This window comes from Engraulis encrasicolus, chromosome 7 (assembly GCF_034702125.1).
Source record: "Engraulis encrasicolus isolate BLACKSEA-1 chromosome 7, IST_EnEncr_1.0, whole genome shotgun sequence".
Taxonomy (NCBI): Eukaryota; Metazoa; Chordata; class Actinopteri; order Clupeiformes; family Engraulidae; genus Engraulis; species Engraulis encrasicolus.
The window spans coordinates 6,145,873-6,161,997 of record NC_085863.1 but is presented as its reverse complement, the minus strand read 5'-3'; the positions used below and the strand labels follow the sequence as shown (position 1 = coordinate 6,161,997).

Sequence of the window (16,125 nt, the reverse complement as noted above, 5' to 3'; positions counted from 1 at the left end):
GTGCGCGCGCGCCTCTGACTGTATCTAGACACGGAGGGAGAATTGCTCCAATAGCCTATTTCTATTCAGCGCCCAGCTTAATTCTGCACTGACACTTACTTTTAGCCTAAATGTACATGGCACAATTAAATGAGCAGGCTATGTCTAAATGTACTAAGCAGACTCTAGTCACCAATCTGGCTTCGTTGTTTCGGCATCACCAATAATGGCAAAATATGCGGCATGGTTTCGCGTGTTGTTTTTGCATCACCAAATAATAACTACACAATATGCGGCATAGCTGCTGTTTTCTAACTCAGAGAGAAGGCTATGCCCAGATATTCTTTTAACTTGTAGGATATCCTGATGTTATGTTTCACTAATGTAAGGAGTAAAACTCAGAAACTTCCCGAGTGCTAGCTACATAGGCTGGGTAAACTCGTGACTTTAATGAAACGGGCTATTCCAGTGTATGTGACAGTGCATCTATTTTAGACTATAGTCTTGTGCAAAACGTTTTATTTAACATTGCGAATGGGCAGGATGATTTGCTTAGACACGTACGTGCTTCAGAGCAGCTAGAACTGTGCAAGGTGATTGCTGCAGTTTTCAGCTCAGTCCTCCTGGATAATAAAAACAAAATATTGCCGACGAGAAAGTAACGCCGTTATCTTTTGATGGATTCCCTTTGGGTGCCCGGTTGAGACAGTTTAATTAACCAAATCAATTCGGTTTTAAGTTGTAATTTCATTTTATTATTATTATTATTATTATTATTATTATTATTATTATTATTATTATTATTATTTTGATGTTATTGGTCACCGGGCCTATTCTTTTGATTGGGAGATCAACTCTCTGGTGTCGCCGAAACGGCGATGTGCTGTGGGCTCTTTACGCACGGCACCCATGTCCCTTCCATCTTCAGTCAGACTCAAATCGGACCGAAATCAAGTAGCTGAGGTTAAACTGTCGTAAATACACGACCGAAATCGAGTAGCTGAGGTAAAATAGACGTAAATACTCGGGCGGATATCCGGGCACTCACATCCGGCAGCCTACTTACATTGGGTTGCTACAGGCCTCGCCAGGCAAAGACGCGGCCGAGAGACTTCCGGGTACGGGCCGGGAACTTTCGCAGGCGTCCACTCTTGCGCCAAGAGCTTTTACTGCCTCGGTGAGGGTGGAGATGGCATTGAAGAGTTGCATCTGACCGTCGGGTGCGGCTATGGAGGCGGTTGCTGTGTGCGGAACGGACGACGATGGGGGGAGAGAGGTCTTCTTCGCGCGTTTGGCTGGAGCAGGTGTTGACTTGCGCTTCCTTTTGCCGGTTGGGGCAGCCGTCTGGACGGCGGCCGCGGCATCGATAGCCAAGGGGCGAGTGGCTGCGGCGGAGCCATGGGCATCTACCGGGAGGGAGAATGCGAGCTGGAGCAAGTCGTCCTTCGAGGCGCCGTCCGCAACGGGGACATTGCGCGCTTCCAGGAGTGCCCGGAGTTCAGCGGCGGACCAGGAAGCGAGACTCGGGGCCTTAGCCTGGATCCGAGAACTTCGGCGCACAGGGGTGTAGTCTTCCTCATCGTCGTCGGTCTCATCTACTACGAAGTCGTCGATAGGCTCCGACATGACGGCGAAAAAGCAGGTTTGGGCAACGTGTCGAGAGTGCAGACGGTATTTTGACGTCGGCACCTGAAGCAGCGAAAAGGGTGAGTCAGACACGTCTTTTTAAACATGTGAGGCTGGCCTCTGATTGGCTGCAGCGTGATGGATAATAATTGAGTCCTTCCTGGCAGAACTAACGCAAGCTACATGGAGGTAGGCCAGGCCGCTAGCCAGAGAGTGGGAAACGTGACAGCAGCTGCCCCAATCACCAGTCTGCAGATACTCAGATACTGACCCAGAGGAGAGAGAGAGAGAGAGAGAGAGAGAGAGAGAGAGAGAGAGAGAGAGAGAGAGAGAGAGAGAGAGAGACAGAGAGAGAGAGAGACTTTGCAATACCCATCCAGAGTATATGACCTTACATTGCAACTCTAATATCAAGTTTGATTATAAATCAGAAATGTTGTGTGCGTGCGTGTGTGTGTATGTCTGTGTGTGTGTGTGTGTGTGTGTGTGAGAGAGAGAGGGGGCGTGTCTTGATGCCCTCTGTCTCACTTGATAGGCAACAGGCTTCTACTTTCCCACAACACTGATAGTTGAATAAATATCCTGGGGTCCGTTTCTCGATCCTTGTCGTTGCTAACCATCTTAAGACCGTCTTAAGACCGCCTTGCCTTTCCCTTGGATTTAGTGGTGAACGTCGCTGTCGAGAGAGAGTTGAGTCGCTCATACGAAGGACTTTGCTAACGACGATAGCAAAGACGCTTTCGAGAAACGGAGCCCAGGTTGTGGAAAAACACATAATAAACAATATTGCTGACCGGCGTCCCTGGGCCTAAGGTCACCCCAAACGACCTTTGTGTGTGTGTGTGTGTGTGTGTGTGTGTGTGTGTGTGTGTGAGAGAGAGAGAGAGCAGGGGATGGCTTGACGCCCTCTGTCTCACTTGATAGGTAACAGGTTTCTAGTTTCCCACAACACTGATAGTTGAATAAATATTCAGGGTTGTGGAAAAACACATAATAAACAATATTGCTGACCGGTGTCCCTGAGACTAAGGTCACCCTAGTAGTATTTATGTTTGTGTGTGTGTGTTTGTCTATGTGTGTGAGTGTGAGTGTGTGTGTGTCTGTGTGTGTGTGTGAGTGTGTGTGTGTGTGTGTGTGTGTGTGTGTGTGTGTGTGTGTGTGTGTGTGTAATATTCATATATCTGTGTGTGTGTGTGTGTGTGTGTGTGTGTGTGTGTGTGTGTATGTGCTAATCATGTGTGTGTGTGTGTATATAGATCAGGAAAGGAGTGAGGTCTTTAGAAGGGGAAGCCAGCCCTGTTGGGGTGTTGGGATGAGACAGAAGGGAAGAGGGTGGTATTGATTTAGGGATGTCCCTCCGACCTTTGAAGAAAAGAGAGGGGGGGCGCACGGAGGAGGCAAAATGGATTCCAAAATGGACTCCTCCCTCTCTTCCTTCCCTCTCATTCCATTTCATCTGTTGCCAGAGAGCACAGACGGTGTAATAATCTTCATCACCACTGCTCATCAGAAGAAAAGATGAGACTGGAAAAGCATAGGCGTGCACAGATAGGGACGATGTGGTGCTAAAGCACCTGCCCCTTTGCCCTAATGGTCAAAAACGGCTCTTTTTGAACATTCTTTTTTGTCACAATGTACTGTGGTCCTGGGGGCCTGTCTATGAAATCTAAGTAGGTGTAGACCAGTGTTTCTCAAACTTTTTCAGACCGAGGACCACTTTGTCCCCCAAAATATGTTCAGGGACGGCCTGTCAACTGAATTGATAGTTGATGGGTGCTAATTTGACACTACTAATTTAGATGCAGATCACTTACTTTTTTTATCCATATTCACAACCCTGTGTTATTGTAGTGAAAATGCTATGTTTAGCTTTGTAATAATGTTACAAATATAGCTTACTCCTAGCTTATCTTGTCAAAGTAGAAATCCCCTCCCGGACCACCTGAGCTCTGTCACAGACCACTAGTGGTCCCCGGACCACACTTTGAGAATCACTGGTGTAGACTCACTCACTTTATGAAAGTGGCCCCTCGAATGAAAAAGGTTTCCCACCCCTGGAGTGGATGGTGTTATGATGCACAGATGAGTGGATCTCAAAAAGGCAAAAGCCAGAGGTGTGAAGCGAGTCCTGAACAGAAAGGACACCTGACCAAAAAGCACAGTCAATCTTCTCAAACAAATTTTAATCAACCGATTGACAAGATATACACGTATGCAATCTCTGTTCAGATGATGCTACACGGTTCACTTCTCATTCAAGCACATTTGTAGACTTCAACATTGTATCCAGGGCTGGACTGAGGGAGAAATGGGGCCCGGGCACTTTTGGCTTAAAGGGCCCCCTCATGGGGGAGAAATAGGGCCCCGAGCACTTTTGGCTTAAAGGGGCCCCTCATGGAGGAGAAATAGGGCCCGGGCACTTTTGGCTTAAAGGGCCCCTCATAATAAGCCGCACAGAACTGAAAGTAGGGGCCCAGGAGGGTGCAGGGCCCACTGGGAAATGCCCGGTATGCCAGATGGCCAGTCCAGCCCTGATTGTATCCAATATATCAAGTCAAGTTACAACAGTCGTAACAGGGTCCCCTGTGACACCACACCGGTTTACACTTCCAGTCAGAAAAAAGTAGTTCAATCATCAAGCAGTTATTAAACATTAACAAAGGCATTTGGTAAAGTTAAAACAAAACAAAAAAGTTAGACAGAAAAAAAAATGTGTCATAGAAAATGTTTTATGTCAGAAAAATACTTCAGTTAATAGGCCTACTGTATCACACCTTTTCAGGTTGCTACAAACTGCTGTCTCTCCTCTACTATGTAAACTGTGAGAAAACTACTGCACACTATGCACTATTCTCTATTATATCACTACACACTATTCAATATTATCTCTTATATTACTACACACTATTCAATATTCTCTATTATATCACTACACACTATATTCAATATTCTCTCTTATATGACTACACACTATTCAATATTCTCTGTTACACCCCTGCACACTATGCACTATTCTCTATTATATCACTACACACTATATTCAATATTCTCTCTTATATTACTACACACTATTCTTTGTCTTATCACGGCACACTATTCACTATTCTCCATTTCATTATTTTCACCATCATCTTCATCTTCATCATCTTCTCCATGAATCATGATTTGGTCTCTGTAATCCATTCTCTGCCATTGGAGATTAACACTCAAAGGTCCCTAATGGAAATTACTGTGTGTGTGTGTGTGCGCGAGTGTGTGTGTGTGCGAGTGAATGTATGTGCGCGAATGAATGTGTGTGTGCGCGAGTGTGTGTGTGTGTGTGTGTGTGTGTGTGTGTGTGTGTGTGTGTGTGTGTGTGTGTGTGTGTGTGTGTGTGTGTGTGTGTGTGTGCGTGTGTGTGTGTGCAAGCTAATTGCCTTTACCCAAAAACTATAAAGAAATAAATGAAGTATACAATGTCTTACAAGGTGTTACAAAACAGGACATTATTCGAAATCAACAAAAAGAAATTATATTTTTGTACTACGCTTGAATCTCTGATCCCATTATTCAAATAGGTAAACATCAGACTCTATCAACTATATTCCTCTTTGACAAATAGTTACTAAGTTACTGCATATTTTTAGTTTTATCCCTTTGGTGAAACTGTCCCAACTGACCTGTTCCTGTACAAACCTGCAAGTGACTGTTTGAGCAGGCACACTTATGCAGGTCTAGTACCCAAATAGCCAAATAGGTCGGAGGCGTCTAATAAGAGAGTTATGACAACGTGGAAGTCGGTTAGTGATTTGATGTAGATTAAAATATTTCTAGACAGCAGGTTTCTGTTCGCTTGAGACTCACAGAACCCAAAACCATTACATAACAAACACAGATTAAGTAGTAACTAATTACATTTACCCACTGTACTTTCTGTGTTCTACGGCCACCTCCTAGAACTAAGTAACTACTTCCTGGAACTATTCTCAATGGGGGTTTACATGTAAAAGGCTCCATGAGCCGCCATTGCTATTGCTGTGGAAAGAATGGACCATTAAGGTCTATGGGAGTGACGTAACTCTCTTATTAGACAGCTCAGCCGTGGTCCTTGTGATGTCTATGGAGGCAGGATGGAGGCCTGTTATCAGTGAGTCTGAGATGCTGTGGGGGTGGTGGTCCACAAGTATAGTCTCTGACATGTCAGCATCCACTCGTCGCCAGGCAACACATCGGATGTTGAGGATGGCTCTGGGCTGGTCCCGGTCCAAATGCGGCGCGGTGCCGTGCTGTGCGGACAGTGGGGGTGGCGGGCAGGCCTGTTGTCCTATTGGCCGTAATCAAGGTCGTCATTGGCAAGCACCAGCGCAGTCCGGCTGGGGATGTAGAGCTGGGGGGAGAGGGGGGGAGAAGGAGGGAGGGAGGGAGAGAGAGAGGGAATAAGAAGAACAACAAAAAGAAGAAGAGAATGAAAAGGTGGGGACAAAGAAAGTGGGGAGATAGAGAAAGAAGGAGGGAAAGAGAGAAAGAGAAGATGAAAAATAAGGAGAGAGGAGAGAGGACACATAAGGAAAGAGGGGAAGAGAGATGGTAAGAGTTATTACTACTGCTGGCAATGGACAATCAGCACATCGTGTGTGGAGACAGAAAAAGCGAAAGGAAGTCTAGCGGTCTGTTAGCCTTGCAGTCTGTCCATCGCCAGGTCAACAGACACAGTGTGCAGTACACTGGGGATTCACGATACCACTTTTTTTGAAAACCGATACGAGTATGAGTACATTAAAGGTACACTGTGCATTGTGCACAGTGTGTTTATTTCCAGAATTCATGCTACCCATTCACTAATGTTACCTTTTCATGAACACTTACCACCACCATCAAATTCTATAGTGCAGCGGCTAACCAAAACAATCGTTCAGTTTGTGATACAAGCATGAAAATTGATACACATGTAGCCAGAGGCATACTAAAAAGAACTGGATATGGAGCCATCGTGAATTGTCAACATGGTGGCCATATCAGCCATTTTTCAAAATGGCCGCCAGCAACAACAGTTTTCTTACGAGTAATGGATATAATATGACATTTTAGACATATTTACCATTCATACTACTTGGTAAATGTCTTATGGATAATTTAAAAGTTGTCATGAATATTCAAGATGGCCGCCATTTTCAAGAAAAAGGCCATTACCGTTACGGAGCTGAAAACAGCGTGAAATTTAGAACGTTGCTTCCTTACGACCCAGTACTGTACTGTACTGTACTGTACTGTACTATACTCTACTATACTGTACTGTACTGTAATGTGAAATGCTGTACTGTACTGTACTCTAGTATACTGTACTGTACTATACTCTAGTATACTGTACTCTACTGTACTGTAATGTGAAATACCATACTGTACTGTACTGTACTGTACTATACTGTATGCTACTGTACTGTACTTTGCTATACTGCACCGTACTGTATGCTACTGTACTGTACTATACTGTACTGCACCGTACTGTATGCTACTGTACTGTACTGTACTGTACTGCACCGTACTGTATGCTACTGTACTGTACTGTACTGTACTGCACCGTACTGTATGCTACTGTACTGTACTATACTGTACTGCACCGTACTGTATGCTACTGTACTGTACTATACTCTACTGTACTTTTCTATACTGCACCGTACTGTATACTACTGTACTATATTGTACTGCACCGTACTGTATGCTACTGTGCTGTACTGTCCTATACTCTACTGTACTTTTCTATACTGCACCGTACTGCTACTGTACTGTACTTTTCTATACTGCACTGTACTGTATGCAACTGTACTGCACTGCACTGTACTGTTCTGTACTGTACAATTATAGAACTGAAACATGTAGAGCATTCTGAGGTCATGTACAATAGAAAGCAAAAAAGTGTAGTGGGAATGAGTTATGTTACTGTTGCCACTCAAAATCTTGAAGGTTATGTCATGTGGCATTCATGTCAAGTTCATGTTAAGTCATGTGGCATTTTGTTTGGGAGGGGGGGAGATGGTAGACTTTCCTTCCTCACAGACTATTTGTGTGCCTTGCATATCAAGAAAATTACTACTGGTAATGATTTACTTTTATAGTATATACCTGTACGCCATATGAGAATTGTTGTTTTATATAGATATTTCTCCTGTGGGTAAGGGTGGCACATGTTGTCCATCAGCTGTCAGTTTTGAAGTAGCAATTGAAGTACTCACTGACTAACTGTAATGCAACTTGTGACAATTACTAGGTGAGGACTTGTTTGCAAATTCAGGAAAACAATTGACCTCTGCCTACTTACTCAACGCCTACTTAGAAAACATTTCCATTTAATTTCAACTGAAGACATACTGTATCCTACATGTAAATTGAGTAACCTCTCTGTAATGCCATTCTAAAGATGGCTGAAATGCACTCAGAATGCACAATGCTACTTGTGAGAATGTAGAATTAGGTGATCTTATGGGTTCTTCATACATATGGAGAGGTCCTGTCTTTTACCTTCTCTCATACAAATAAAAATATCTGTTATGGAAAATAGAGGATGGATACCTTGGACATAATCCTGCACTGACACTTCCCCAATTCAGATGCTGAGCAAGCATTAGCAGCAGTCGTCTATTCTCACCATAGTTTTACTGTGGTAAATGTTCATTGGAATTCAGACCAAGAATCTTCTCCACTCATTTACAATGGTACATTTGCTGTGAAGCATGTAAGCACAGACTTATCCTTTCACACTATGTACTACAATAATCGATTCGGTAATGCAATTCAATTCAATGCAGCAAGTTCCATAATCGATGCAGAATTTTTTTAAAGTTTCAATTACTTCCGTGGATATTTCAGGAGCAAATGAATGTTAAATTAAATAAAAGCACTTCAAAGCATTGAAAACTGCAAGACTGATGCAGAACGTTGCTCAGTATCTGACTACTTGTATTGCCTCATCATGACTGATGAAACATTTGCTTTCAATAGAAATGTAATGCATTGTAGAATGGAATGGAATGGAATGGAATCGCTACCTCCCAAATCGTAATCGAATCGTGAGGGCAGTGCCAATGCACACCACTACTATGTACATTTTTGTACTTTTCATCAATCTGGTCAAGCAGACTACCACTGCCCTTTCATCTCTGCTGAGTTCGGGACTATATTAACATTGTCAGCTAAGTATAATGTCATGTAATAACAATATGACATAGTAGAACGTTTTTTTTTCGGAGGCCTCCTAGGCTAGAATTACAGCATATACCCTAAGGAAACACCATGCAAAGTGCTTTTGTCAGTTCCGTAATGGTAAAAACCCTTAACAGACTCCACTATTGTATGACTATCTGACATGGGCTGCCATTTTGAAAGAAACAGTGATACTATACTGTATATCAAGTATAAAATGAGATAAAAGGAAGCTTCTGTTAATTCCAAAGTTCCAAATTACAATTCTGCATCATGAAAAATGACTTATTTGACACCGATATCACCTATATCAGATAAATCATACAAGTGACAGCGGCCATCTTGAAAATGGCAGCCATCTTGAATATTCATGACAACTTTTCAATTATCCATATTACATTTACCAAGTGGTATGAATGGTAAATATGTCTAAAATATGTTATATCCAAGAAAACTGTTGTTGCTGTTGTTGCCATTTTGAAAAATGGCTGCCATGGCCACCATGTTGAAAATTCGCAATGGCTCCATGTCCAGTTATTTTTGGAATGCCTTTGGCTATATGTGTACCAATTTTCAGGCTTGTATCACAAACTGAACGATTCCTTCATATTTCGTAGCTAAGCTATTGGACTATAAGAATTCATTATGACCGGAAAAATTGCACTTTTCATACATGAAAAGGGGGATCTTCTCCATGGTCCGCCATTTTGAATTTCCAGAAATAGCCATTTTTAGCTGCAAAAATGACTTTACTTGGGCCATACTAGAAAATATTAGTTTATTACTTCGTAAACTTCGATCAAATTTGGCAATAGGCAGCCCAGTTTCAATGAGCAGTTGCATAGTTGCAGTACCTTTTGATGACCATTTCCTGCAAAGTGTACCTTTAATGTCTGTACTTGCCGATAACGAGTACCGATACCGATACACTTACCCCCAATATACAATGAAAATAAATGTACAGCCTTGCTTTTTCCTCCTGTGATATTTGTTTTATTGACCATTTCCATGTAGATTTAAATGCAAGTAAATGTATGAGGCAGCACTTTTTCCCCATACTGCTTTCACGTCAATGGAACGTGATGAGATGAGATGCATTGTTTCCTGTAACAGCAGTATCAGAGAGAGTAGAGAGAGAGAGGTTCCATTGGCCCATTGTTTCCGGGTTCTATTATTGCAAGGGGGAGGGGGGGATCCCCCTTTAGGCAGACCTAGGCAGACCTAAGGACTGTTCTATTCATTGTAGGAGTATTATGACACCCCCCTTTAGGCAGACCGGAATCTGGTCATGTTAGGTGCCCATAGCAACCTATTACATTGGCATATCTCTGTATACTTAAAGAATCTCTGGTATCGCTGCCTGGTATAGGGAACTGGTTGACGAGTATAATGAGCAATTATTGGGGCCGATACTGATACCAGTATCGATTTGGTATCGGCGCATCCCTACTGTTCACCTTGCTGAAAAACACTCTTCATGAAAAACACACTTTCGGGGCAACAACACAGCTCAGCAGTCTACTTGAGGCTCAGTCCAAATCCAGTCTTCAACTCGCAACCTCTCGTATGATGGAGCCAGACCTGCTACCATAGAGGTAGAAAATACCACTAGAGGTGACCCTTTTTACGGCAATCTGTAGCGGCCATTATCTGTAGGTAGGAGTAGATCAGAGAAATGGAAATTAACAGAGAAGGAGGCTCACCTCTGTCAAAAATGGCTTGGTAATGTGAAAATTTCCATCGACACACTGTACAAGGACAATAGGCGAAATGTGCTACTAACTATGTCCATATGTTCTATGTTCAAAAGATATTATTTGATTTTTAAATGTATTTTATCGACTCATATGATTTAAGTAGATATTTAGCCTGACATTTCAAATCTGGTCTTTGATTAATGTGTTAGTTCATATTCACACAGTTTTAGTCAATTTTTTGACAGGGTGGGCGTGTTCTCCATTGACTTGCATTGCCTGAAGGTACCTACACTACCTACGGAAGTTAGGAAGCTCCATCTGCCATTTCCCAGTGCTGTCGCAAATTGCTGTGTCCTCTCTAGTGTTATTTTCTACCTCTATGCCTGCTACCCAAAGCCAGGTGTGAGGTGTGTGGCTCAAGTTGGAAGAATATTCGCATGAGGAGGCGGGAGGGAGGTTTACTACAAACAGTCCCGATTTCCCACCAAGCTGGTAGCTGGCATCCACTATACCAGTAGTTCTCAAACTGGAGGTTGGGAATAAACAGTATGTCTTCATTTAGTCTAATATACAGTAACCATAACTTGGTAGGTAACAGCATTTATGGATATGGTCAATATTAATGTCATTACTTGTCCAAATGAATTTCCTATTAAAACTTGCGAAAATATTCTTAATTCCCAGTACATAACGTTTGGATAGCACTGCGTTACACCTACAGCAGCCTCCCGCCTTGCCCTGCCAGCTTGACAAACAGCCCCCCATTACGATGCAGAGGTAGATGTCCCCCATTAAACACCCAAAAGAGGAGACGAGAGGAGAGGAGAGAGGCCGGCTGGGTGGCTGGGTGGACATAAAACTTCCAAAACAAGTGCAAAAGCCTGACACTTTTACACAGAGCCCATGTGTGGGAAACAGTAAAAGCGTTAGTGCCTCTTTTTCGCTTTACGCTGGAGCTGCAGACCAGATTTACAGTATAATTCACATGACTCTGGCACTTCGAAACCAGCAGAGAGACAGCACAGTCACAGACAACAATACACAAGGAATAAAGAAGCAAAGGAACACAGTGAGAGGAACAGGAAAGAGAAATAAAGGGAGGAAAAAGAAAAGTTGCCAGTTAGTGAGACCTGAGAGGAAGCGAATAGTTAGATGTTAGACATCACTGCTGCATATTCCGGTCTATCGCAGTGTGGTCCGACTGTGAAGAAAGAGGATATGGTTCCAGCACAGCTCTCCAGCAGGAGGGCAAGAGGAAGAATAAGAAGGAGAGAGAGAGAGAGAGAGAGAGAGAGAGAGAGAGAGAGAGAGAGAGAGAGAGAGAGAGAGAGAGAGAGAGAGAGCGAGGAGAGAGAGAGAGAGAGAGAGAGAGAGAGAGAGAGAGAGAGAGAGAGGAAGAAGAAAAGAGAGAGAGAGAGGGAGAGGGAGAAGATGAAGAGAAAGAGAGGAGGAGGAAGAAGAAAAGAGAGAGGGAGAGGGTGAAGAAAAGAGAGAGAAAGAGAGGAAGACGAAGAAGAAAAGAGAGGGAGAGAGGGAGAGGGAGAGGATGAAGAAGAGAGACATTACACATGCAGGAAGGAAGAGGAAGAGAGACATTACACATGCATGATATCCAGAGAGACATTACACATGCACGATAGCCAGAACACTAAATCAAATCAGTGCCGTGTAGTTATGAAGCCCTCCATAAAACAGGAACTTACTGTAACTCCCTTTGTCACAAAGAGACACACTTTTAGGAGCGTAATGAAAATTATAAATAGCCTGTACTATGGAAGGTAGGCCTATATTATGAAGAAAGCCTGTGGCACGGTGAAGTGTGGATATTCAATAGTACTTAACATGAGTGAGGTCAACACTGAGTATTCATGATGCCAGTGAGGAGTTGTGTGTGTGTGTGTGTGTGTGTGTGTGTGTGTGTGTGTGTGTGTGTGTGTGTGTGTGTGTGTGTGTGTGTGTGTGTGTGTGTGTGTGTGTGTGTGTGTGTGTATGTGTGTGTGTGTGTGTGTTTGGGAAGGGAGTGTGCATTTAGGGTATGTGTGAGTGGGGTAGAATGTGTGGCTGTCTAAGGGTGTAGGTTAAGATGGCACATGTGTGCGTTTAGGGTGTGTGTGTGTGTGTGTGTGTGTGTGTGTGTGTGTGTGTGTGTGTGTGTGTGTGTGTGTGTGTGTGTGTGTGTGTGTGTGTGTGTGTGTGTGTGTGTGTGTGTGTGTGTGTGTGTGTGTGTTAGGATGTGTGGCTGTCTATGGGTGTAGGTGAAGATGCCGCATGTGGGCATTTGGTAAGACAAGCAAGCGTATAGGCACGCAAGGCTTGACGTGTGTGTGTGTGTGTGTGTGTGTGTGTGTGTATGCACGCAAGACTTGACGTGTGTGTGTGTGTGTGTGTGTGTGTGTGTGTGTGTGTGTGTGTGTGTGTGTGTGTGTGTGTGCGTATAGGCACGCGAGACTTGACATTTTGAAATATCAGGCCCATTACCTTAATAGTGATCGCTGTCTCCTTCCCTGATTACTCTCCAGTACATGTCCATTACACTAAAACACACACAAACTTCTCAGCACAGAGATCATCAGCCAACCGTAGAAGAAGTCTCGTCTGAAGTTCAACTAAAAAAGTGACTGATTATAGCCCTCTAAACTCTAACACTATTCATCTGAACTCCCCATTTCCAAAAGCACTGAGAATTAAAAAACACAAGTTGTCGGATGCTATTTAATATGAAATAAATAATTTTAAACTAAGAGAAGATGATGTGGACGCTCATCTAGTGTGAGATGTAAATGTCCTGTGGCGATTAAGAAGACCTTTTAAACAGCTCTTAAAGCACAGCAGCATGAAGTCCCTCTCTCTCTCTCAATGACTCCTGGCTTTAATAATCACCCTCTGCTCCCCTCATCACAGACCGCAGTGAAGACTCTTACAATCAGCAGCTATTGGTACCTATCCATACATGTGAATTCTATCTAGGGATGGGATATCGGTATCGGTGTATCGGTATCGGGTTCAGATATCAACATATTTCAAAGATCGGATTGGAATTTTCCCAAAATATCGGAATTTTCCTGATACAGACATTGAGTCAGGTGCAATGTTAATTTGAAATCATAACACTTGCATATTAGTTTTCAGGATGGGATTGTTACTTTTTTACTTGTTACTTTTTGCTTATTAATTGGTTTCCTGTTCTTCTGACTCCCTTTTCTGACCAAATAGTCTGCTTGGGCCCACCTCAAGTTGAAACCCATGCATATATGCGATTTTGGTATTGGATCGGGGTAGTATCGCTATCGGCAGATATCCAAATTTAGATATTGGGATCGGAAGTGAAAAAAAATGTGTATCGGTGCATCCCTAATTCTGTCCATGAAATAACTTGGTGTAGTCAAATAAATGATTAACTCAGAATGAATGTGGCTGCTTTGAATGGTAGAATATTGTCATTCCACTTTGCTATTTATCAAAAACGGATAGCCTGATCAGGGACTGAGGTTGCAAATTAGCTATCTAGCCACAAACCTTCCATGTACTCACATCTGCAAGTTGTGTCATGGCGCTGCCATGTCATGTTTGTAACAATGTGCACTGCATTGTCCCTGCCAAATAAACTACAAATAAATAAAATAAACCATGGAGTGAGATTAGGGAGTAGCAGAGTGGGATATGAACCTACAACCCTTTGATCTGACGCTCAACTCCTTAACCACTAGGCCATGGCTGGCCTGTTGGAGGATGTCCACTTTCACTGCATGTATGGAATGAATGGAGTGCATCAGTTATGGCAGTGCAAGGTAAACCATAAGGCAGGGGTCCCCAACCTTTCTGGGTCCGAGGGCTACAAGCGCTACCCGAGGGCTACCGAGGGCTACTCGAGGGATACTTTTTTCAAAATTCCCTACTGATGTCTTGGCATCGTTCTCAAATCACACTATTATTGAATGATAATTTACTTATAGGTTATAAAGAATAAATAATCTCATATTTAAATCAAGAAAAGCATTAACTGTGATTAAAATCTGGTTGTCATCACTGTTTATTAACATCCTTGGTGGGCACATCAGAAGCTCCTGAAGGGCTACCTGGCGCCCGCGGGCACAACGTTGGTGAAACCTGACATAAGGAGATTTTTTTTTTTATTTTATTTTCAATTTGCATTCTACTTCTTTTTGTTATTTTAAAATGTTTATTTTTATTGTACTTTATACAAATATATTTTTATTTTATTTTTGCATTTTAATTACTCTCATTACTCTCCTATTGTTAATTCACTGAAGCTTTGTTATACTTTCCCTATTGTTATGTATTTGTTTTTGATTGTTAAGTGTCCTTGGGTATTTTGAAAGGCGCTCAAAATAAAATGTACTATTATTATTATTAAATTGGAGAGCGTATGAACAAGGTGGGTTGGACGAGGGGGACATCTTTGAAAGAAACCCCAGGAGCATGCATGTGTTTCTGAAGACAACCTTGTCTGCCTCTTTCTGTCTGGTGACTGAGTGATGTCGGGAATGTCACAAAGCAATGATGGCCACATTGGCCTGTGACTGAATAGAAGCAATCTCTCAGGCAATGAGGACACATGTGAGAAGTGCTGCCTATGGCTATGTCCTGCCTGTGTTTGAAAGTCTCCTGAGATCATTGAGAGTTGATTTCAGTTCTGATCCATTTGGGAAACAGGCCTTTCAGTGGTTTCACTGAAAAGTCTCTTTCTCCCCCCCCCTCTCTCTCCTTCTTACACACTTTCTCTCTCTCTCTCTCTCTCTCTCTCTCTCTCTCTCTCCTTCTTACTCTCTCACTTTTTCTTTCTCTCTATCTGTCTTTCTCTTGCCCTTATCACTCATTCTTCCCCTTAAAATTTGAAAAGTTTTCTCCTACTTGTCTTCTTTTTCTGTGCTTTACTGGAGGAGAAGCGTCAGGGGAAGGAGTAGAGGAGGAACGAGAGAGAGAGAGAGAGAGAGAGAGAGAGAGAGAGAGAGAGAGAGAGAGAGAGAGAGAGAGAGAGAGAGAGAGATGGAGAGAGAGAGAGAGAGAGAGAGAGAGAGAGAGAGAGAGAGAGAGAGAGAAAGGAAGAATACATCGGGGAGAGATAAGTTAAGTACAGAAGTTTAGAGAGGTTTGCTTCCTTTTATAACTGTGGAGTGGCTAGCTTTCCTTGGAGTGGCTAGAAGCAAAAATGAGTGTGTGTGTATGTGTGGGGGGGGGGGGAGGGGGATAAGAGAGAGGGAGCCAGGGGATAGAAGAGAGAAGAGGAATGCAGGGAGAGAGGGAAGTAGGGGATATAATGGAGGAGAGGAGAGGAGTACAGGAAGAGAGGGAGAGAGAGATAGATGAGTCAGGAGAGGTAGAGAGAAGAGTTATTAAGAGGGGAGTGAAAGGATGGAGAGATCGAAAGGAAGGGGAGGAGACGAGTGGAGCAATACATGGAAAGAAAGAAGGGATAAGAGAGGAGAGATAAGAGGAGTGCAGGACCACAGGGGAGAGAGAGGAGAGATAGAGAGAAGAGTTAAGAGAGGAGTGCAGGGATGGAGAGATATAGAAGAGATAAGGGAGGAGAAGAGAAGAGGAGTAGATAGAAAGAACAGATGAGAGAGGAAAGAAGAAGAAAGGAGTACAGGAATAAAGGGCAGATAGAGAGAAGAGTTAGAGTTAG

General features: G+C 43.1%; 1 protein-coding gene across 1 annotated transcript in view; it reads right to left on the bottom strand.

The window, feature by feature from the left end:
* Positions 1-5,407: 5,407 nt before the first annotated feature.
* Positions 5,408-16,125, bottom strand: part of gbe1a (glucan (1,4-alpha-), branching enzyme 1a) — a 142,664-nt gene continuing 131,946 nt past the window's right edge. Inside the window, exon 17 of the mRNA XM_063202318.1 lies at positions 5,408-5,971. Within this exon, the coding sequence (XP_063058388.1) occupies positions 5,909-5,971 (63 nt within the window). The 3' untranslated portion in view covers positions 5,408-5,908. The remainder of the gene's footprint in view (positions 5,972-16,125) is intronic.